This window comes from Emys orbicularis, chromosome 19 (genome assembly GCF_028017835.1).
Source record: "Emys orbicularis isolate rEmyOrb1 chromosome 19, rEmyOrb1.hap1, whole genome shotgun sequence".
NCBI lineage: Eukaryota > Metazoa > Chordata > Testudines > Emydidae > Emys > Emys orbicularis.
In genome coordinates, this window is record NC_088701.1 from 19,849,163 (window position 1) to 19,872,525 (window position 23,363).

At 57.0% G+C, this 23,363-nt stretch overlaps 1 protein-coding gene across 1 annotated transcript; it reads right to left on the reverse strand.

Annotated features, from left to right (window-relative positions):
- Positions 1-13,645: 13,645 nt before the first annotated feature.
- On the reverse strand, positions 13,646-19,998 carry KRT18 (keratin 18). The gene is made up of 7 exons (XM_065419773.1): positions 19,594-19,998; positions 16,748-16,830; positions 16,033-16,189; positions 15,694-15,858; positions 15,228-15,353; positions 14,452-14,675; positions 13,646-13,775 (listed from the first exon to the last, which is right to left on the reverse strand). The coding sequence occupies exons 1-7, from the start codon at positions 19,996-19,998 to the stop codon at positions 13,646-13,648; spliced, it is 1,290 nt and encodes a 429-aa protein (XP_065275845.1).
- Positions 19,999-23,363: the final 3,365 nt, after the last annotated feature.

Sequence of the window (23,363 nt, forward strand, 5' to 3'; positions counted from 1 at the left end):
CAACCACAGCCCCCCAGTGCAGCTCCCGCGGGGGCCCCACCCTCCCTTTGAGGATGTCTCTGGTTGGCTGTGGGGGCAGTGAGGGGGCTGGGGATGTTTTGGGGGACAAGTTGGGGGGCAGTTAGTGGGGCTGGGGTAGTTCAGGGGGCAGTTAATGGGGCTGGGGTAGTTCAGAGGGGCAGTTAATGGGGTTGGGGTATTTTGCGGGCAGTTAGTGGGGTTGGGGTATTTGGGGGCAGTTAATGGGGCTGGGGTAGTTCAGGGGCAGTTAATGGGGCTGGGGTAGTTCAGAGGGGCAGTTAGTGGGGTTGGGGTAGTTTGGCGGGCAGTTAGTGGGGCTGGGGTAGTTCAGAGGGGCAGTTGGTGGGGTTGGGAATGTCTCAGGGGACAATTAGTAGGGTTGTGGGTGACTCAGGGCAGTTAGTGGGGTTTTGGGTGACTCAGAGGGGCAGTTAGTGGGGTTGGTGGGGTGTGAGGGGCAGCTGGCGGAGGCGAGAGCATGTCTGTGACGGGAATTTTGTTCAGGGTGTTGGGTCCTCTCGAAAGACCACAGCGGGATGATAATCAACATCTCCCTGACACTGCAAGGCAGCCACCTCTGGGGTCATGGCTGTTTATGGAGACAGTGTGGTCAGGGCTGACCATGAGCAGCAAGGAATAGGTTTATTTTCAGCTGTACACCAGTGCTGTGTAACCAACCCACAGCCCAGCGGGCTTTTGTCTACACAGGAAAGTTTTACCTGTTATAATCATACTGCTCTGACACCACCTCCTCCTATGTGGACACTCTTATTCTGGTATGAATGGCCTTTTCGGTTTAACTTATGCCACTTGGGATAGGATTTAAGCTAAACCAAAGAAAGCCACACTTACATCAGGATAAGAGACGTCTACGCTATGGAGTCGGTGCCGCATAGTCCCACGGTGTCGCCACAGCCTGCCTGATAGAAGGTTTTTTCTGTCACTGTAGGAACATCGCGAAGTTACAGCCCTGGAATCCCACTTCCGTCAATATAGCTGCGTCTCCACTGGGCGTCATGACGGCATAGCTACATGACTCAGGTGTTTGGGTTTTCATGGTGATATACATTTTGAGGCTATATCTACCCTCGAAATGCTACAGTCGCCCAGCTACAGTGCAGATGCCTACCCCAGTGATGAAAGCGGTTCACCCCAGCTATTGGCACCCTGCCATAGGGTCAAAATCTTGGGTTTTACAGCTCATCTGAAATACGGCTACTGCTGCAGCACAATTCTTTCCTCCCTTCGCCATGCTGGAGTCTGTACTGACTTGAGGGGAAAGCCACACCCCCAAGGACAATACTGGGGTATCCCTGCAGACTTGGAAGAAAGTGCGTCCTTAGCACCACTTACTGCAGCACCCTAGTACTGACCTGGGACACCTCTGCTTAACCTATGATCTGTGGTAGGCTCATCATCCCGGCTAACACTCCCAGAGGCCCTTTCACTCCCAGAGATGATTGGTCCCAACTCCTTAGACAGGCCTAGGGTCCCCAGACTGCCAATGAAACCACCTTTCTTTGACCCCACAAAATCCTCCAATTTATTGTTTGAAAAAAGGAAACAAAAATAATCTCTAAATTCCCATTTCTCTCTCTCAGACAAACTCTCTGCATTATTAATGCTGCTGGAAACATGAGCTGATGATTCCTCCACACCCCCCTGTGGCGTAGGTGAATATGGTAGATGGGGAAACTGAGGCACAGCGCAGCATAGTGACTTACATAAGAACGGCCATACTGGGTCAGACCAAAGGTCCATCTAGCCCAGTATCCTGTCTACCGACAGTGGCCAATGCCAGGTGCCCCAGAGGGTGTGAACCTAACAGCTAATGATCAAGTGATCTCTCTCCTGCCATCCATCTCCACCCTCTGACAAACAGAGGCTAGGGACACCATTCCTTACCCATCCTGGCTAATAGCCAATAATGGACTTAACCTCCATGAATTTATCCAGTTCTCTTTTAAACGCTGTTATAGTCCTAGCCTTCACAACCTCCTCAGGCAAGGAGTTCCACAAGTTGACTTGCTTGAGTCCGCACAGCAAGGTAGTTGCCAGGGCTGGGGTTAGAACCTAGGAGTCCTAAAGTGAAGCAACCATCCGATATCATGCTCCTTGTTCCAATTAGCCTATACCTAAATCCCCATACCTTTGTGGAGCTGATGGGAAAACCACAGGATCGCTGGTTCTCTGGTCCCCAGTTTCTGGTCAGGTCCCCGATTTCTGGAAGCCTTTTGGGTCTTGCTAAGAGAAAGCCCCATTTTGCAGCTTGTTCCTCCGCTTCTCTGCCCAACCGACTCAGAACTTGGTATGCTCAAAGTTCTCTCTGTCTCTCTTAAAGGGGCCATCGCTTTAAAAGACTGTAATCCATTCCTGGACTGTAGTTTTATCCAGTCTGGCTCCAGGAAAGATAGTGATACAATAGTGACAATGTGGCGTATTGGTCAAAGTAGGGGACTGGAACGTAGGGCTCCTTGGTTCTCTTCCTAATCCTATTAGTAACCCCCTGTGTGACCTTGGTCAACTCACTGCACAGCCCTGTAAAATGCCAGGGTTAATAATTTTGGCCTACCTGAGAGGAAAGCTAATAATCATCATAATAACTAATAATTATAATAAGTACACTGGTTTAATTCACACACGTAAGGTGCTTTGAAATCTTCACTTGAAAGGAGTTTGGTACGTGTAAACTATTAATAAAGGAATGTCGCTTTGAATCCCAACTCTCACAGTCAGTAGTGGAAGTAGGAATATTATTTACTACGCAGATGATTGCCCATTGTGGCTGCATTAACCAGCGTACTTCACTATATTTCATTTCAGGCAGGGTCAACAGCTGGGGGTGAGGAAGGGGAGAAATTGCCCAGAAAAGGCATTTACAAAACAAGACCCATCCCAGTGAGATCTGACAGAAAATCTTCATTAAATAACAATACGTAGCTCTGATCTAGAGCTGGTCATCAGTAGGTCTCAAAATGCTTTACAGAGGAAGTTAGTATCATTACCCCCATTTTACATAGAGAGGGAAACTGAGGCACGGAGCAGGGAAGAAACTTGCCCAAGGTCACCCAGCAGGCCAGGTGGCAGGGTTCAGGTCTCTTAAATCCCAGTCCAGTCCATTATCCACTAGGTCACACTGCCTAAGGATTACAGCAGCCAAGCTGCAGTGTTATCAAGACAGTGGTTCGGGCACTGAACTGGGTGTTAGGAGACCTGGGTTCTATTCCTGACTCTGCTGCATGGCCTTGAGTAAGTCATGTCCCTGCTTCGTGCCTCAGTTTCCCCTCCCAAATCATTGTTTGTGTTGTTTTGCGGGCAAAATCTTCAGGGCAGGAGCTCTCTCTCTCTGTTCGTACAGCACCTGGCATCATGATACCCTGCTGTTAGGAGACGAATACTAACAATAAGCTCTGGTCACGCTGCCTGACTTGGTTCGTCTCAGTGCATTCTGGGAGAATCTGGGACGCTCTCCCTTTTTGCACACGAGATGAGGCAAGGGCGTGGAAGGGAGAACCACAGGGCAGATCCAAACCCTTCAGTGCAGAGCCAAGAGAATCCAGGGACCTGCAGGATGGACCAATGGCTCCTTCCTTTACTCTGCTGCGATCGCGTGAAGCTGCTGTGGACTCACCAGATCCATCGCTTACCCGGAGACTTAGCTGATGCCTTTGCAGTGGCCTAGCAAGTCCCTGCCTTCATTAGCTGGGGGGGGGGGGGGGGCTTATGCATTAGCCCTTTGCTAGTGAGCTGGTTCTTGCTAGAAGGGTGTTAACGCAGTTTCCCGGGCTGGTGTGAAATGGTCCTTGACATTATTATGTGGCTACTACTCTGCCAAAGGGGTCTGGGACTTCTGTGAGATGGCACGGGCAGGGTTTCCAACATGTGAGTTGCAGGGTGGCGCACACCAGCTTGTTACTGTAGGGTCACTCGAGTGAGGGGTCATGCAGACTGGTGTGTTCATTGTAGGGTCGTTCCTGAGTGCTGGGCTGTGGGCACTGGTCTGTTATTGTAGGGTCTCTCCTGAGTGCTGGGCTGTGGGCACTGGTTTGTTATTGTAGGGTCTCTCCTGAGTGCTGGGCTGTGGGCACTGGTTTGTTATTGTAGGGTCTCTCCTGAGTGCTGGGCTGTGGGCACTGGTTTGTTATTGTAGGGTCTCTCCTGAGTGCTGGGCTGTGGGCACTGGTTTGTTATTGTAGGGTCTCTCCTGAGTGCTGGGCTATGGGCACTGGTTTGTTATTGTAGGGTCGTTCCTGAGTGAGGGGCTATGCAGACTGGTTTGTTATTGTAGAGTTGCATCTCAGTGCCAGGCTCTGCAGACTGGTCTGTTATTGTAGGGTCACTCCTGAGTGCTGGGCTATGGGCACTGGTTTGTTATTGTAGGTCTTTCCTGAGTGGGGGGCTATGCAGGCTAGTATTGTGGGGTTGCTCCTGAGTGCTGGGTTGAACACACTAGTTTGTTATCGTAGGGTTGCTCCTGAGCGCTGGAGTGACTGCGAACTCATTTGTTTTTACAGGGTTGCTTGTGAGGGCTAGTTTGCACCTGCTGGTTTGTTATCATGGGGCCCCCCACGAAGGCTCCCCACACTGGATTGTTACTGGAGGGTTACTCATGGGCCCTGACCAATCAAAGCAGAGCTCAGCAAGATGGCAAAAAAACAGAGGGGGGGCTATAAACCCAATTTTATGAATGGAGTGGGGAGAGACAAGGTGGGCGAGCTCAGATCTTTTATTGGACCGACTTCAGTTGGGAAAGAGACACGCTTCCGAGCTCCACAGAGCTCCTCTTGTCTCTTTCCCCAAGAGAAGCTGCTCCAAATAATGATATGGCCTCGCCCACCTTGACACTCAGAGCCTGGGGCCGGCATGGCTGCGCCAACACTGCAAACAAAAATATTGGGTGTTCTCAAGGAGTAAAACAAGAACGGCCACATGATGGCGCTGCAACCTCAGCATCAGGAAAGAGGGTTTGTGGGCTGCCTTCCCTGTAACCCCCACCTCCCCCCGCGCCCCAGTGAATGCACCCTGGTGAGTGAGTGAGTTTTCAATGCTGCTGGCCCCTGCTCCCCGGTGACTCACCTCCTGATATCTCCATTCACCCAGGCCGGACCGGGTATTTCTAGCATCCACAGCTACAGGGCCAGCATGGACTGGGCTAGGAACCTCTCCCCAAATACCTGCATGGACTCCGCCCTCTGCCAGCCAGGGACCTATGGTTCCACCTTGTAGGATGTAAGAAACTCCCGTTGACTTTAATGCACCCAGGACCTGCGGCCAGATTCAGCCTGGTGCTGTGGCTGCAAAAAGGGGCCTTAGGGCGGGTATAATGCTCCCTTGGGGAGTGGCACAGAGAGCCCCTATGCCATGCCCAGAGCTGATGGATAGAGCTGCGGACTGCCTCTGCAGTGGCCCTGGTGGGAAGGAGGCCCAGAGGAGTTTGGGCCGGGGCAGATGTGTGCCCCAGCAATTCTGAGCGCCCACAAGGGGCCATTGTCACGGTGGTGCTCAGGGCTGTACCAGCCTCCACAACCCCTGGATAGGAGGAAGGCAAGATGCCCCCCCTTCTGCCCCTGCCCTGGTGCTGAGTCTGCCCCCTGAAGCGTGAGTTGAGCGGCACCATCCCCTTTGCACGGCACCGTGTTTTCCAGGGATGTTGAGTGATCCCGGCTCCCACGCGGACATGGATTCATGCCCAAGCAGAGTCCAGAGTATGAATCGGCGTGTGAATAGATCGAGTGCTGGGCTCATCCCTAGACAGCCTGGCACGGATGTCAGCGAACTGTGGGGCAGAGCATGCCTTGCCTGACCCTAAAGGAAGCAATGATCCACTCTTGGTCAGTTTCCTAACTCCCCATCCCCCCCCTTGTCCATTTCACGCTGAATGTGGATGAAAAGGGTTAGCTGGCTGGATTCTTCCAGGACCAAATTCTCCTTTAAGATCCCCCCCTGTCAGTGCAAAGCTCGTGTGGCGAACTGAAATCCTGCCTGCAGCTCCACAAGGGAAACGTGAGCATGCAATGATTTGTTTTTATATAGTCACGCCTACGTTCTGGGCTGTGCAGACTGGTTCGTTATTGTAGGGTTGTCTGTGAGTGCTTGGCTGCACATGCCGGTTTGTTATGGTAGGGTTGTTCTTGCACGCTGGCCTGTGCACACTGGTTTTACTATCCTCTGCCCTGGGACAGACCCCAGCGGAGGTGAGACAGAGCCCAGAGTGTTTGCTGCAGGAGCTGGGGACGCTTCCTGGGTTGGGTGCAGCGAAGCGAAACCTAACGCTGGCGTATTATTTGTTTCTCGACAAAGCTAGCTTTGTTGGGACGCTAGCTCTGTCCCTGGCAGTCCCTCCATGCTACAGCCGCCTCCTCTGCTTGATCAGCGCACAACACGGAGCCATGCAGCGGGGAGAGCTTAACTTGAACCCTGCCTCTCCAGGGGCTGCCGGGGCTGGAGCCCAGGGACCCCAGTGGGCCGGCAGAGACGTTTGCACAATAAACACGTGTGGACCCCACACCCGCAGGGAGTTCTCTTGTTCCTGGCAGCTGGGTAGACATTCCTGCTTGGCTGAATGAGGAGAAAGGGCCAAAACCAGCTGACCCAGCCCAGCCCTGAAATTCCAGGGGAATCGAAATACTCAGGCACTTCCCTATGAGAACAACACGCAGGCGCTGGCTAGGGAGGCCTGTGGGAGGCTAGAACCTAGCTCCTTCACTGGAGCATCATGGCCTCGGGTCGGGTGGTCCTCCTGCAGTCATCAGTCGGTGTGGAGGGGACTAGGGAGGTCAGGGGAAAGGTGTGGACAGCCCTGCTGCTGGTGGTGTGGGGATAAATGGAGGATTTGGAGCCTCTGCCAGTCCACCTGTGCCAGGCACACTGTGGATTCTCCTTAGCGCGTGACAGCGGCAGTGGAAAGACAACGAGGAGGGGAGGGGCAATTCTGTCGCACAGCTGCATCCCCGGGGCTGGCGGAAGGCCCCCGTTTTCTCTGCCAGCCCTGGGGATGCAGCACACCCAGGCAGCCGGTGATGTGAAGCGTTCCCAGACAAGGCCTGGAAAGCCCCAGGCTTCCCTCCGTGCCAGGCAAGGAGGGAGGCAGGGGAGCAGAGGTAGGACTCCAGCTCATAACAGCCTTCTCGTGGGTGTGGCTTGTTTTGATCCCTGCGACGCTGGTGTGTCCGCACTGGGCGTGGGACCCTGGTGAAGGACTATGGGAGGCCAGACTACCGCAGGGTGGCTCTCAGTGTGGCTGGACCGCACATGGAGGTGTCCAAGCGGGACAGATTCTGAAGGAGAGAGAAGGGCTGGTGGGTGTTGTGTGACCAGGCCGAGCCTGGGGATGCAGTGATCAAAGGCACGGAGGAGGTGTGAGTACCCAGCTCCGCGTTAATCTCCTCCCAGGTTCCTCGTCTTTCCCTGGGGTTGGTCTAGACTAGTGAATTTCGCAACTGCACTGGTGCAAAAACACTACACTGGTGCAGAGACACGACAACGGGGCCGTCCCAGTGCAATTCACAATGGGGTGAGCTGTCCTGGTGCAAAGCACTATCTTGTACTTCTCCACTGGGGCAAAAGGCTTACACTGATGCACCCCCCCAACCCCTCCCTCTGCTGTAGGTTATCACTATAGGCTGAGCAGGATGATAATCCCAGGGGATTTTCCTGCAGACAGGCAAGGTCGTTAGGAGCCCTACCCTACCCAGAGGCTGTTATCAGCACGCAGGGCGGGTGGGTGAAATGAGCAGCAGTGGGAGGCCATCAAGAGGAGAGATTAGAGCTAGCTCCTGTAATTGCTCCCAGACATTGTGTTGGTATCGTGCTCATTAAGAGTGGGACTTTCCAGCCTTGGGGAGGGGCTGGGGCCTGCTCCGACAATCCCCAGAATGCCTGGCAGCCCCACTCCCGTCTGCCCAGATACGGGCCTGCAGGGGACGTCCCGTCCCCCCCACTCCTCTGATGGTGCCACTCCAGCCACGCAGCAAAGGCTTACCCCTCCAGCAAGAACACACTGCCTGCCCTGCTGTGCTGGGGCACTGCCCGCCTCCTGGAATACAGACCGGCCTGGCAAGGGGGCAAAGGGTTCCCCTGGACATTAGTGACAACCCCCCGGTCAATATACAGTCCTCCCATGGGCACAGCAGACCCCAAAGAAAGCTACATGAGTATAGGGCCCTGAACAGATAGATAAATACCCAGTAACATCTATCTATCTATCTATCTATCTATCTATCTAGTCATGTGCAATCACATTTTCCAAAGTGGCCTCTAATTCTGGATGCCTCGTTTTGGGGCACCCAGTTTGAGACCCCTAGGATATCCAGGCGACAGCCTTTGGCCCTGCCACCTAAGGCTGAAGTTTGTTGGGAACCGGGGGCCCCTCTGCACCCTGGAAGTTTCAATCCATCCGTGAGCCTTGTTCCCACCCACCGGGGCTTTGCTGGCTGAGTTGTCATTAACCCGGCGGTGGGGGGTACGCGCAGAGGGGGCCGTGAAAGCCCCTGCCACCCTGCAAACACCCCCAGAGTTCTGTTCTGCAGGCCGTCTCAATCAGCTGCTGATATGAGAGAGGAAGCTGTTTAAAGTTTAACTGCAGATTATTCTCCTGAATGCCTGCTAGCCGGGGAACCTCTGGGGTAGGAGCTTGTGGCAACTTTTGCTTTCTGGGCAGTGCCATGAGAACTGAATTGCTGTGGGGAAGCTGCTGCAATGGAGTCCCAGCTGGGCACTGCTGTGGGGAAGCTCCCAACACTGGGGGTCCCTGCAGGGCACAGTCTGCACTAGACAAGCCAAGAGGAGGATGCGCAGGGCTCCCAGGCTGGGGTGAATGCATTTCTCAGCTTGCCTTCCTCTTATTTCTGTGTGGCGTGTCTGACCCTCATTCCAAGCGGCTGCATCAAAGGGTTTAGTGTCTGGAGATAAGGTGGCAACACAAGGGGCTTTTGTTTGTGTGTTTTCCCCAAGGCAACGGAGTTACTGATCAAGGTTATCTCAGCAGTGACTCACCCTTGTGCGGTCACACACACAAACACACACTCACCTGTGCTCCTGAGCTCTCCTCTGCCAAGCCGGTTGCATGGTCTCTGGGTTCACACTGGTGTGCCTCTCCTTTCACAGTCACCGATTCTGCGTTTGGGGAGAGTCTGCCGGGGCTTTGCACATCCCGCTGCAGCTAGGCACCCTGCTCAGGGCAGGGAGCCCCCCTTACCCTGTCCTGACAGAAAGGGGGAGCAAAGTCCCCCATTTCTGTGGCGGAGCGGGGTCTCTGCCGGTGAGTCATGCCAGAGCGGCGTGAGAAGTAGGTGTCCTTGAGAATGACTCAGGCAGCCGTGGGGCACGGCAAGGAATTCTGGATAACTGACTCATCCAGGACACGCTGACCCCAGAGCGGGGGATCCAGGGTCTGAACCCCACACAGAGGGAAGGACCTATCAGAGCTTCCTGCCTTTGCCATCCGTTCCTTGGCTAAATAGGGAATTCTCCACTGGGCAGGTGCCCCTAGACTGAGCCCTGACTGCTCCACGCCCAGGGCCAGGACCAGAACCCCAGTGTCCTGGTGCCCAACCCTGTGCTCTAACCTCTAGATGCTGCTTCCCATCCGGAGGGGTTCCATGCTACATGGCCAATTCCATGGGATCACAAATCATGAGTCAGGTGTGTGTCCCCCCCCGCAAAATCATGATTGGCTCAACAGTCATGCCATTAAAAACATCATCCTGGGATCTTTTTCTTGCCCAGCTGTTTTTTGAGCCTGCGAGAGTCATGTTTCCAATGTCTCTGCACCCCGGGACTCCAGAAGCTGGGGCTTTGAAGCACCAACTGGCACGAGACTTGGCCCTTCCGTGCCTAGCAGGAGGGGAAGCCCAGGTCTCCTCACTGCAAACAGCCTGGTTCCCAAGCACAGGGGGACGGTATCAGTGAGAATTCCCTGGTTGGCACCTGATCACCAGTCCACAGGGCCCCTTCCTAGCACAAGTTCCAACAGGAAAAGGCCATCTTTCCCCAGAAACAAATATTTGTCTTCAAGGGTGTTGTACCCACCTATCAGCTGTGCCCAGCCAGAGCTATTCCAGCTGCTATCTCAGGGCCAGTGAGTTATCTCAGCTCCTCCAGAGAGCTTGGCTGCTCCTGCTGAGCCAGAGGGAAAGAGAGTGATCGAGGGCTAGGGGAATGGGCGAGGTCCAGCTGGCATGAAGATGGGGCATCTGGCTGGGATGGGGCAGCTCTGGGCACGGCGTGTGATGACCGGCAGCACAAGAAGCTGCAAGGGTAGTGGAGAGAAGTAACACAAACAGTTGCACTCCCCTCCCCACATACCTGTGAGTCTGCAGCCTCCCATGCCCCCCATGTCTACCTGTCTAGTACTGACCTGCCCCTCCCTCCCTCCCTCCCTCCCACCATTGTAGCACCAGAAGGCCCCAGAAATACGCCTATCTACGGTGGCTTGGAAGGATTTGATTTTGATCGGTAAATGCTGGTGAACGTCGATTTCACGGCCCAAGAAGCGACGACAAAAACCTGCGTGCGCACACACCCGCCCACCCACACCCACACCGAAGCTGAACACACACATGAAATACACAGCTGAGCCTGTGCGCACACACAAATACACACACACACACCCCTTAGCTTTCACACACCCCTTAGCCCGCACACCCACCCATGTACACACACACACACCCTGAGGCTGAACACACACATGAAATGCACAGCTGAGCCTATGCGCACACACAAATACACACACACACACACCCCTTAGCTTTCACACACCCCTTAGCTCGCACACCCACCCATGTACACACACAAATACACACATACACACCCTGAACTGAACACACACACACACCCACACACACCCTGAGGCTGAACACACACGAAATGCACAGCTGAGCCATACATTGGGGGAGGGATAGCTCAGTGGTTTGAGCGTTGGCCTGCTAAACCCAGGGTTGTGAGTTCAATCCTTGAGGGGGCCACTTAGGGATCTGGGGCAAAATCAGTACTTGGTCCTGCTAGTGAAGGCAGGGGGCTGGACTCGATGACCTTTCAAGGTCCCTTCCAGTTCTAGGAGATGGGATATCTCCATTAATTTACACACACACCCCTTAGCTTTCACACACCCCTTAGCTCGCACACCCACCCATGTACACACACAAATACACACATACATATCCTGAGGCAGAACACACACAAATACACACCCACACCCCCTGAGCCTGCACACACACCCAGCCACACCTGCTACTCCAAAGCCTGCGGTTTGAAGCACATGCCTAGAGAGGACAAAGGTCCAGCTTCTCAGAGGTGCTGAGGTGCTCGACTCCCATTGAAATCAGTGGGCGTTTAAGGCTGTGGGGTTCTGGTTGCTCTAATCAGTTGATCTGGTTTCAGTGCAAATGGGCGCTGGATGCAAACCTGGCTCCTCTCCCTGCGAGTGGGAAGCCAGGGCCCCAACCTGCAAGGGCGGGAGCTGCTGAAAGGGTTATTACCCCAAGGTTACCTGGAGCGCCGGCTCCCAGGGGTTACCCCTAGCGGGGCAAATCGGGAGGAACAGCACCAAAATCAGTGGGGTTGCTTGGTGTTTACACAGATGTGGCTGAGAGCAGCGGGGTTGCTTGGACACAGCAGAAGAGAGCGGAGTAGCACCTGCCAAATTCCCTTCCCTCTGAACCGTCATTAGGAGCGGGAAAGGGAGTAGCTGACACTTGTGCCTGCTTTACACTGGGAGAGGCTGGGGCTGGAGTAGCTGGGAGCTCCCGCCACGGCCAGCGCTCCTGCCCTGCTCCCTACAGCGCCCCCTGCTGGGAGAGGCCAGGACTGAACCATCTGAGCAGTGTCTCATACTTGGCAGGAGGCATGGGTGGAGCTTATGTCATGGGTGGAGCTTGGAAGAACACCACACCCCTTCTCCATTCCCAAGTGCTAAATTTTGGGATTCCTTCCATGGCTGCCGCCCATTCGCCAGCCTGCCTGGGGGTCCTTCATTCTGCCACTGCCCCAAGACTGCGCCCCATAGCACCCAGGGGCCCTGCGACATGGGGACTCACCTGTGGCCATGCCACCATGGAACTAAGGAGCCAAATGGGGTGCAACCAATTTAACCCCCTTTGGGGGAAGGGGCTGATAGATGGAGACAAGTCAGGGGAAAGCCCTAGAAAGACCCTCAGATTCCTGGCAGGACGGGCCAGACTGGCAGGGTTCAGCTGCCAGCAGAAGGGGCGCGGTGCATGGCATATACGACCAGCACTCTGCCTTATGGAAGGCTACTGGGGCCACTAACTAGCCAGCCCAGCCTTGGAGAGCCATGGATTACTGCACTGGGCAGAACAGCTCCGCCCCCCCAATCCAGTGCTAAGGGTGATGTGCAGGATGCCTGTGACCCCGACTTGTTCGTTCCAGTTGCAACAGGCCTGGAGAGTGGGGTTATTGAGTGCCATGGCGCCATTAGGGGGTTGGACGTGGGCAGCCCCCCGTGGAATAAGGCGTTGTGGAGTGGCCCCAGGACTAGCAGAAGAGGCGTGAAATTCGTGAGCCCCACTGCGGACCGAGCCCCACAGTGGCAATGGGCCATTCGGAGAGACACAGCCGGGGTCTGTGCTATTGGGGGGCAGGACGGGAACCCCGAAGGAGGGAAATGGAAGGGTGAGTGCTTAGAACTGGGGAGGCTAGTTAAAGCAGGAGATTGGGGATCAGGACCCTTAGGTTCTATTCCTGACTATGAGAGGGAGTGCGGTCTAATGGTTAAAGTGGGGGAGAGGGGAAGTTGCTGGGAATCAGGACACCTGGGTTCTTTTCCTGACTATAGGAAGGGAGTGCAGGCTAGTGATTAGGGTGGCGGGGGAGGGAGTGGGAGTCAGGACTTCTGGATTCTATCTTTGGCTCTGGGAAGGAATGTGGTTTAATGGTTAGAGCGGGCTGGGGCTGGGAATCAGGACTCCTGGGTTCTATTCCTGATTATGGGAGGGAAGTGCAGTCTAATGGTTGGGGGAGGAGGGGGTGGCGTGGGAGTCAGGACTCCTGGGTTCTATCCCCAGCTCTGGGAGGGAGTGCTGTCAAATGATTAGAGGGGGCGGAGGCTGGGAATCTGGACTCCTGGGTTCTGGGTGGGGAGTGCAATCTGATGGTTAGAACAGGGATGGGGAGTGGCTGGGATTCAGGACTCCTGGGTTCTCCTCCTTGCTAGGGAAAGTTGTGGGGGTGGGGGTGGTTAGACCAGGGACTGGACATCTATCCCAGCTCTGCCAGTGACTGGCTCTGTGACTTTGGGCAAGTTGTTTTAGCCGCCGCGTGCCTCGGTTTTCCCATCTGTATAAATGGAGATATAGGGCTATGTCCCTACATGACCAGGGTGCCATGTGGCAGCATGGGAAGAGCTCCGAGCACCTTGGGCAGGGGGCCACTTTACAACCTCATTAGCAGGGAACTCCGGGTTCAGCGAGGATCCCCCGCCCCTCCCCCAAAGGCCACCAGACACCCAAGAGAACCAGCCCACTCTGAGGTCAATTGCGTTTTTTATTGAGCTCCGCTGACCAAGCAAGCGGGTGGTGGGAGGCAAAGCCAGTTGCCCGCAGCCCTCTCTGGGCACTGCAACGCCAGATGCTAAGGGAAGGGAGCAGGGACCACGGGGTGCATCTTCTCAGCGCCTGAACAATTGGGATTCGCTGGTGTCCGACACCACTTTGCCGTCCACCGTCTTCTTGGTCATGGTGACGACCTTGTGGGTGGTCTGTGTGATGCTGCCGGTGTCCACCAGGGCGTCGTTCAGGCTGCAGAGGGGGAGAGAGGGAGCGTGAACGCTCAAGGGGCCATCCCAGAGTCCCTGGTCCACTGCATGCAACCAGGGATGGGGACCTGGGGGCTGGACCGCACACCACTTGGGAGGGAGGTCATCAGGGAGCAGTCCACGCGGGATCAGTAGCCCGGAGTGGCATTATGCCCTGGTAAGCATTAGCCCCTCCCTGTCCCCACTCAAGGGGCACCCACTTTCCCCGCCACCGGCTTCCTGCCAGAGCCACGAATCCAGGGAACATGGGGTTCTAGGGATGAGGCTCCCCTGGGAGACAGCCCCAGACGTGTGGTTGGTCCTAAGAGGGACAGAGCCCATTCCTGGTGGGGATCTGGGACTGCCTGCCCCTTCCCATCCCTGGGGGAGCCTCAGGGGCCCCGTGGCCCAGCAACTGGGGCCAAACACTGGGGGGGACATTCCCCTCTCTCTGGCCTGGGTCAAATCACAATAGCTTCCCGGCCCCTCAGCTAACCCAGCTGGGAATTGCTATAACAGGGAGTGAGGGGCAAGATGAGTTATCCTGGAGCCAGGTTTCCTAGGGGCCCCAGGGTTAAATCCTCCCTATCCCACCACTCCCACCAATGGGAAGCGTGACGGGGCACCTGGAAAGCAGCAGGGCTGTGGGAGGAACCAACGCCCCGGCCCAAGGCACTCACTTGAACTCCTCTCCGCCCTCCAACAGCCGCCTATAGGTAGCGATTTCTGCCTCCAGCTTGTCCTTGATGTTCAGCAGGGCCTGGTAGTCCTCAGACTGGCGCTGGATGTCGTTGCGTACCTGAGCCAGCTCCGCCTCGGCCCGCAGGAGCTGCCCATTCAGATGCTCCATCTGCATGGCGTAGCGCTGCTCCACGTCCTGCAGGTTTGCTTCCAGGCTGGCTTTCTGCGAGGGGAGGAGAGGTCAGTGCCATGCCTCCGTGGGCACCAGCCACACCTCTGGGGAGGATGCCACGCCCCAGAGGCACTAGCTCCTCCCCTTTGGGGGGCAGCATTGGACAAGGTGAAACCAGGATGTGGCCTGGCTGAGGGCGATGGGCCAACGTTAGCTCCCTCACCGCCCACGGAGGGTATCCCCGGCACGCTGGGATGCCGTCCACCTCTAACGTGGTTGCCAGCCTGAGCGCCGGGGCTGGATCAGGGCTCTGGGGCAGGACAGGGAGAAAGCCCTCCCTGTGCACGGATGGGGAGAGGCTCAACGGGGTGCAGGAGACCCTGGATGTGATGCTGGAGAGCCCAGATGTGGTATTGCGGGGGGAGTAGGACAGGGAGAACCTGACCTGGTGCTGGGGAGGGGAAAGCAGCACTGGGGATGGGGGAGTGAGGGAGGAGCCCAGCTGCAGTGGTGGTGGGGAAGCAGGGGGACCCCGGCCCTGGCGGTGGGGGGGGAGCAGGGGGACCCCGGCTCTGGCACGGGAGAGGGGGAGGGGGAGCGTACCAGGTTGCGCAGGGACTCCAGCTCGATCTCCAGCGTCTGGTAGGTGCGGCGCAGCTCGGAGACGCTGCTGCGGGCCACCTCGATCTCCTTTGTGTTCTGGGTGATCTCCACGGTGCTCTGGGTGATCTGGAGGGGGACAGGGCAAGTCAGTTACTTGGGGGTGGGGGGAGTCTCTTCTTTGCCAGCCAGAGCTAGCCTGGGCCAAACCTCCCAGACCCCGACACCCCAGGGGATGTAGCTCCGGCAGCCCTGTCTCCATCACGGGCCAAACCAGAGCCCCAGATCAGAACCGCCCCTGATTCTGGGCTTGGCGATGTGAACTCGTCCTGAACATGGAGCCACACTGAGGGGCAGGGGGGTGCCCAAAGGGGTCCCCTTAAGTGGTCTGGTTCTTGAAGGTGGCAGGAAGTGGGGGACCCCCCGGGGACAGGCCGTGGCAGCGCCCCACCCCCCCTCCCCGGCTCACCATCTGGTTCCATTGCTGGTCCAGGTCCGCCATGTTCTTCTGCGCCAGAATGTCGTACTGAGCTCGAATCTCCGCCATGACCTTGCCCAGGTCCTGAGGCTGAGCGGCGTCCACTTCCACCGTCAGCCCCGAGCTGGTGATCTGGGCCTGCAGGCTGTCCACCTCCTGCAGGGATACGCCCGGACTGGTGAGACGTCCGCCCTTTGGGAGACGGGACCCTCCCCACCCCATCCTGGGCCCTTCTGGGGGCTACCTCCCACCCCCCAACGGTGAGCCCAGGGCTGAGCCACGCAGGACGGTCCTGCCCCATGTGGGCACAGTCCCCCCTCCCCAGCTTACATCTTGATGGTTCTTCTTCATGAAGATCAGCTCCTCCTTGAGGGACTCGATCTCTCCCTCCAGCTGCAGCCGGCTCATGTTGGTGTCGTCGAGGACTTTCCGCAGCCCGTTGATGTCGCTCTCCACCGACTGGCGGATGGCCAGCTCCGACTCGAACCTGCGTCGGGGAGGGGCTCAGTGCTTGGGGACGGAGCTCCAGCCCTGCAGGGGGGCTGGAGCCCCTCTGCCGTCTGTGGGGGTGAGGAGAGGGCATGGGGGGGGCAAGCCCCTCCCCCATGTGTGGGGTGCTGCAGGGTGTTCATTTGGGGGGCAGAGCCCCTCCCCCGTGTGTGGGGTGCTGCAGGGTGTTCATTTGGGGGGCAAAGCCCCTCCCCCAGTTTTGGGAGTGCATTTGGGGGGGGAAGAGCCCCTATGTGTGGTGGTGGGGCATGCATTTGTGGGGCACAGCCCCTCCCCCACGTGTGTGAGTAGGGCGGGGATGTATGTTTGGAGGTTGAGACTCCTGCACCATGAGTCTGTGTGTTTGGGGGGGGAGCACCCTGAGTGCCAGACCTCTCCACCCTCTGTGTGCCAATGTCCTCCCATATACCTGGGGGGGGGGGGCTTCCCCTCTGGGTCGTGCCCCTCCCCGCTGGCCTCCCACCCCACCAGGGGATCTCCACCCCGGCCAGGGCGAGAGGACAGTGACTGCGTGTCTGCTCGGCGGGACGCTCACTTGACCCGGAAGTCATCGGCGGCCAGGCGGGCGTTGTCAATCTGCAGGACGATGCGGGCGTTGTCCACAGCGCTGTCCAAGATCTGGGCAGGGGGAAGACGCATGGGGGGGGTGGTCAGTGGGTGCAGAGAGCAGCGCTGGGGCTGGCTGGGTAGGGGGGGACCCGGATAAGGGGCTCAGTTCTGAGCTCTCCCAGCGGGGCGCGCATGCCCCCAGGATGGCAGCAGGGTCCCACCTCCCCAATGCCCCACGAGAGCCAGAGGGCGCTGCACCCAGCCTCTGATCCAGGAATCGCTCTCCTGTGCCAGCCTCCGCCGGGAACCTGTAACCTGAATCCGCTGGGCTCCTGCCAACCCACTGCATTGTTTGCCTAGCTCAGCACAGGTGCAAGGCAGGTGCGGTTCCCACAGCAACGGGAGACGAAGGTGCTTAAAGAGACACCGCCCGGTCTATTCGCGGGTGCCCGTCACCCTGAGATCTGAGCCCTAAAAATGGGACTAACAGGTGCCGAGCACAGGAGAGCCAGGAGGCCTGGGTTTTATTCACCAGGAGGATCGCCTGTAGGACCCAGGCCTCCTGGCTCCCAGCCCCAGCGCTGGGTGACCTTGGGCAGCAGTTAGGCCCAAAGTGGCCTAAAATTTGGGGTACCCCACTTTTGGGGTGCCTGATTGGAGACCGGTTGGAAAGCAACCCAGAGTGCCGATGGAAGCCTCCATGTTTGCTCAGCCCCTCTGAAAAGCAGGCCACGGTGGCTGGATTTCCCCGTGGGCTCAGCTCCGGTTACTCCCTAAATAACAGCCAGTTTTCCAGGCCTGCACCCCCAAGTGCTCAGCTCTTGCTGAAAACCCAGCACCGGCGGGGGGTGCCGAGCGCTTCGAAAATCTGTGAGATCCCAGTCTTGGAGATGGGGAAACCGAGGCACGGGGCGACGACGTGACTTGCCCAAGGTCGCCCAATCAGCCAGTGGGAGAGCCGGGAATAGAGCCCACGTTTCCAGTCCAGTGTGCTGCCTACTCAGCCACGCTGCCTCCCCTCTAGGGCACCTTTCTACCAGCCTCCACCCCAGGGGACCTCACACCACTAGCCAACACAGTGAAACTATGTGGGGTTAGACCAGGCCTTTCTCTTTGAACTTCCAGGAGGGAAAGACATGTTATGGGAAGGAGTTGAGTCTAATGGTTGGAGCAGAGCGGGGCTGGGAGTCAGGACTCCTGGGTTCTGTTTGCAGGCTTGGGAAGGGGCGTGGGACTTGTCAAGTGGGCTAAAGTAGGACAGGCTGGGAGTCAGGACTCCTGGGTTCTTTCCCAGCTCTTAGTGGGGAGTGGTGTCTAGTGGTTAGAGCAGAGGCGTCAGGACTCCTGGGTTCTCTTCCCAGCTCTGGGAGAAGAGAGATTTGCTGTGGATCACAGGGTGGTCATGCCCCCAGGTATAAATAACCCTGAGGGGCCAAATTCTCCTCTTCCTTTCCCCCAGGGGAGTCAGGGGCGTTGCCTGGCGGGGTTTTCAGGCGGGGGTTGGTGCTTTCCATCTCTCTCTCTGCCCCCTGCACCTGCGCCCCCACCCTTCCAGATGGGACTTTCTCCTGTCGCCCTGCACACCTGTTCCCACCGCGCCTTTCCAAACGGTCTCACTCTGTCTTTGTTCTGTTTGCCAAGAGAGGGAACAAACATCCGTCTTGTCCCCCACCCACCCCAGCTACACCCCACCGTGCCTGTTTTACCCTGATCCACCCCACCCTGCATGGGAAGAGAGTTTTCAGTCAACCGGTGCAAACAGGCAAATGCCCCTGAGATCGCCCTGGGGGGCTGGTTCAGGAAACAGACATGTAACAAATATTAAGGAGACTAAGCCAGCCCTAACAGCGGCAGTGCGGCCAAGTGGATAGAGCGCTGAACTGGGACTTGTGAGACCTGGGTTCGGGCCCTCGCTCGACCACTGACCTTGGGCAAGTCACTTTGCTGCTCCGTGCCTCAGTTTCCCTTCTGCCTATTTAGAAGGGGAGCTCATGTCAGGGCAGGGGCTGCCTTCCCCTGGTGTGTGTGCAGCGCCTGGCGCAACGGGGCCGCTACTAGAATAATCGTCTGCTTTGAGGGAGGGGCCGAGACCCCCTCAGCCCCCCCGCGGAGTGGGTGGGAATTACCCCCCCGCCCCAACAGGCTGTAGCTGGAGGAGCCGGGGAAATCTGGGATTCCGCCCTGCCACACCCTGCTTCTGCTCCTTGGCTACAGCTCCTCTGAGCTGTGCTGAAGGTCAGGCCTCTGTGCAGGGGAGGTTAATGAGTAACTCCCCCAGGCTGCAGCAAAGTGCCTGCCCTCAAGCTGGCTGAGTTTACCAGCTTCCCGCCTGGGGATACAGGCCCCCCGCACAGGGGGCTGGGTTGGGCCCCTCACCTCGGCCTCCAGCCCAACCAGACCCGGCATGCCCAGACGCAGCACCACAGCGAGCTGACTGCAGAGGGACCTCCTGGGGGTTTGGGGGGGAGCCCAGGTGGGTGAATGCATGGGGCTGTGCTTGGGACAGGGTGCAAGTCTAGTAACCTTGCAACATTCCCCAAAGGGGGGGCTTGTTCCTAGGCTTTCCTTTGCTGCACAGACCCCTGCATAGGTAGCAAACCCACGCTACCCCCTGCCCCTTGGGGGGGGGGCACAGAGGGCTGATCCCAGATATGGGGATGCCAACAGGGGCATGATCCTCCCCTCACCCATTGGGTTCCTGCTTGGTCCCAGGCAGAGGTGGTGCTAGAGTGCCACCTCCACCCTGATCCAGTGGGGTTGGGGGCTGCAGATCTGAGTGTGATCCAGGTGGCCAAGGCTAGGCGGGGGAGGCAGGAGCAGGGAGCACCTCACCTGCTTCCTCAGGTCCTCGATGATGTCGAAGTAGTGGCTCCAGTCCCGGGAACTGGGGCCCTTCTTGTCCATGAACTCCCGGATCTGGGTCTCCAGTTTGTGATTGTCGGTTTCCAGTCTGCGCACCTTGTCCAGGTAGGAGGCCAGGCGTTCGTTCAGATCCTGCATGGTTTCCTTCTCGTTCTGCACCACCCCGGAGCCGGACAGGGCGATGCTATAACTGCTTCCGGCGCTGCTGCCGGGGAAGCTGGAGCCCAGGCCGGTGGTCCTGGCCATGGAGATCCTCGAGCCAGAGCCCCCTGCCCCGGCGTAGACGCTGGCAGCACTGTTTGGGGCGTACCTCCTGCCCATGATGTTCGGGCCTCTCACACCGCTGGAGTAGGTGGTGGATCTGGAGTAATTCATGGTGCTAGCAGCAGGTGGGGAACGGACAGAGAGAAGAGTTTGCAGCAGTAGTGAGATCTCAGCCTGTGCAGGGTTGGACTAGATGCAGACTGGGATTTATAGCCAGGAGCAGAGGAGGGGCCGGGTAGGGCTTAGCCACCCCCACCTCTACCAGCTTCCCTCTGCTCCAGGAAGGTGGGGCTAGGCGAAGGCCTGGTCCTGGCCTTTGTTTGCACAGCCGGCTCACCTGAACCCTTGCCAAGGGCCCAGGCCAGCCCCGGCTCCATGGAACCGGATACCACCCGGAGCCACCCACGCCTGTTCCCGAGCTGTGCCTGGCTGAGGAAGCCGGACAGGGGGGTTCTGGGCAGAGTTAGCAGAGGGATCTGTCCAGCCATGGGGGAGCTGGGGCTTTTCTGTCAGGCCAGGGGGTCGAGCAAGAGATTTGGGCCTGTGAGTCGGTGGCCCGGGAAGCCTGCCCTCGTAGTTCCCAGAGGGCGTTTCAGCAGGAGCGGCGCCAGGGTTTTTGCTGCCCTAGGTGGCAGCGCTCCTCCTCTGAGCATTCGGCGGCGGAGGTCCTTTCGACCCACCGCCGAATTTCTGCCGAAGACCCGGAGCGGAAGGACCCCCTGCCGCCGAATTTCCGCTGAGGATGGCAAAATGCCGCCCCCCAAATCCTGCTGCCCTAGGCGACCGCCTAGGGTCGCCTAGTGGAAGCGCCGGCCCTGGGTTTCAGAGCCATTTGGTGACCTCGCTTGCCTTTTGCAATCACTGCATCCAGCGCTTGCCCCCTCCTTCTAGCTGCCACATTGCTGACACCCCAGCCTGCCGGGTTTTCCCAGCACCCTCCTGGGGGGGAGGGCTGTTCTGCTGGTGCTGTGCGCACTCCCCTTGCACCAAATTCCGAAGATGCAGAGGCAGGGGGGTCATAGGGGGTGTAGGGGCAAAGTGGATAGGGTGCACCAGCAGAGAACAGACTGCAATCACTCCCTAAACAGTATCTATCTCCATGGTCGCTTAGCTGGGATCTCTGCTTGCTAACCCAGCGTGCAAATGTGGTTCTCTCTGCATGCTAACCCAGCATGCAAACATGGTTCTCTCTGCATGCTAACCTGGCGTGCAAATGTGGCTCTTTCTGCATGCTAACCTGGCATGCAGACATGGTTGTCTCTGCATGCTAACCTGGCATGCAGACATGGTCCTCTCTGCATGCTCACTCAGCGTGCAAATGTGGTTCTCTCTGCATGCTAACCCGGCGTGCAAATATGGTTCTCTCTGCATACTAACATGGCATGCAGACATGGTTCTCTATGCTTGCTAATCCAGTCCTTCATTCATGCTTCAAGTGGTTCTTCATGCATGCAAGTCCTGATTTCAAAACCCGCAAACCCCAATTTCTGTGCACGCAAACCCAGATCTTTGGGCATGCAAGCCCTGATTTTTATACACACTCCCCTGGATTTTGTATACTCATTATCCCAGTGTGCAGGCATATTTCTGTCTGCAATGCATGCTAGCCCAGTGCTTTGGGCATGCTGCTTCAAGTGCGCTGTCCTGGCTCTCCTTGCTTGCTAATCCCAGCATGCTACAGCTAGAATGAAAGCTGAGCAAGCCCATTAATATCTCTGCATGGAGCCAGTACTGCAAAGCCCAGCTCTGCTCATTTCTCAGGAGACAGGTTGTGGGTTAAATTCTGTTCTGGGATGTCAGTGGAGTGACTCCAGATTGACATGGATTTAACTCAAACCAGGATTTGCTTGTGTATGTATTCAGGAAGTGCTCCCCACTGTGCCTCTGAAATGCAGCCTCCTCTGGGGTGGAGCGAGGAGCTCACACAGACAAGGAAAACAGCAGGCTGCGGGAAATGCTGGCCAAGGACTCTGGGCCAAGCCCTTGTTCTTATGTCCATGCAGGAAGAGCAGTGAGTTGGATATTAAGATCCAAAGACCCACCTACTGTAGGGAATTGCTCCTCCCAGCTGGGAATAGAACCCAGGAGTCCTGACTCCCAGCTGCAATCTGCTCTAACCACTAAACACCGCTTCCTTCCCAGAGCTGAGAATAGAATTCAGGAATGTTGACCGCCACTTCCACCCTGCTCAAACCACTAGACCCTCCTGCCCCCCGAGCTGCAGCTAGAACCCAGGAATCCTGACTCCCAGCCCCCTGCCACTAGACCCCACTCCCTGCCAGAACCATGGCTAGAACCCAGGAGTCCAAACCCCCCCGCCCCGGGGCCACCCCTGCTCTAACCACTAGACTCCACTGCCCTTGCAGAGCTGGTAGCTGAGCGGAGCCTGCCAGCGATTCAGGTTGTGGATTCAGAGTGTAGCTGTTGCAACACCAGGCCAGCGCAGTGGAGTGAGGGGCAATCAGGCCCGACCCTGAGAGCTGTAGCCTGGTGCGGGAGACTTGTGCACACACAACAGTTTTGATCCAGCCAGCCTAAGTCAAGCAGTAAAGATCGCCACCTCATAGCAGAGGGAGACCTGTTTTATCCTTCACAGCCCTGCCACATTCCTGGTTATCAGGGCAAGGGTGAGGTGTGGGCAGCAACACAGACACACACACACAAAAACACTCTGCAGCTTTACATCTCCTCTCCTTTCACGTCTTCCTCCAGCGCAGGCTGGTCCCCCTACTCTCCAAACCGCACTATCATCATCTCCCCTTTGAGCAGGGGGTTGGACATAGATGATCTCCTGAGGTCCCTTCCAACCCTGATATTCTATGAGCCTATGATCTAGCTTGCCTGTTGCCCACAGAAATACCCGCCGTAGACTGAACCAAGCCGGCCGGCCCACCCCCAGCTCCATTTGCGGCGAGGGTAGGGGGTTGGAAATGTCAACCCAGGCTCACTTCTGAATATCACTGAGTTTTTGCCCCCATAGATGGGATAAATCAAAACCCAGGATCCAACCCCCCCCCCGTGGGCCCCTCCGTGGTTCTCAACCAGTACCCCTGATGGTACGCAGAGGTCTTCCAGGGGGCACATCAACTCATCTAGATATTTGCCTAGATTTACAACAGGCGACACAAAAAGCACTAGCCAAGTCAGTACAAACTACAATCACAGTGACTCGTTTGTATTACTCTCTATGCTATACACTGAAATGTAAGTACAAGATTTCCATTCCAATCGATTTATTTTCTAATTAGATGGTAAAAAAGGAGAAAAGACGCCGTTGGTGCGCTGGGACACTTTTGTGGTTTTATGTCTGATTTTGTAAGAAGTCGTTTTTAAGTGAGATGAAACTCGGGGCTCGCAAGACAAACCAGACTCCTGAAAGGGGGACAGTCGTCTGGAAATGTTGAGAACCCCTGGACTATAGGTGGGGTGACCAGATGTCCCATTTTTAAAGGGACAGTCCCGTTTTTGGGGACTTT

Bases quoted from the DNA above. Each gene is read 5' to 3' on its own strand.
- KRT18 (XM_065419773.1), bottom strand. From the start codon at position 19,998: ATGAATTACTCCAGATCCACCACCTACTCCAGCGGTGTGAGAGGCCCG. The intron at 15,859-16,032 runs GTAAGCTGGGGA...GTATCCCTGCAG, and splicing joins TGAAGAAGAACCATCAAGAT to GAGGTGGACAGCCTGCAGGC. The intron at 15,354-15,693 runs GTGAGCCGGGGA...GTCCCCCTCCAG, and splicing joins ACCAGCAATGGAACCAGATG to ATCACCCAGAGCACCGTGGA.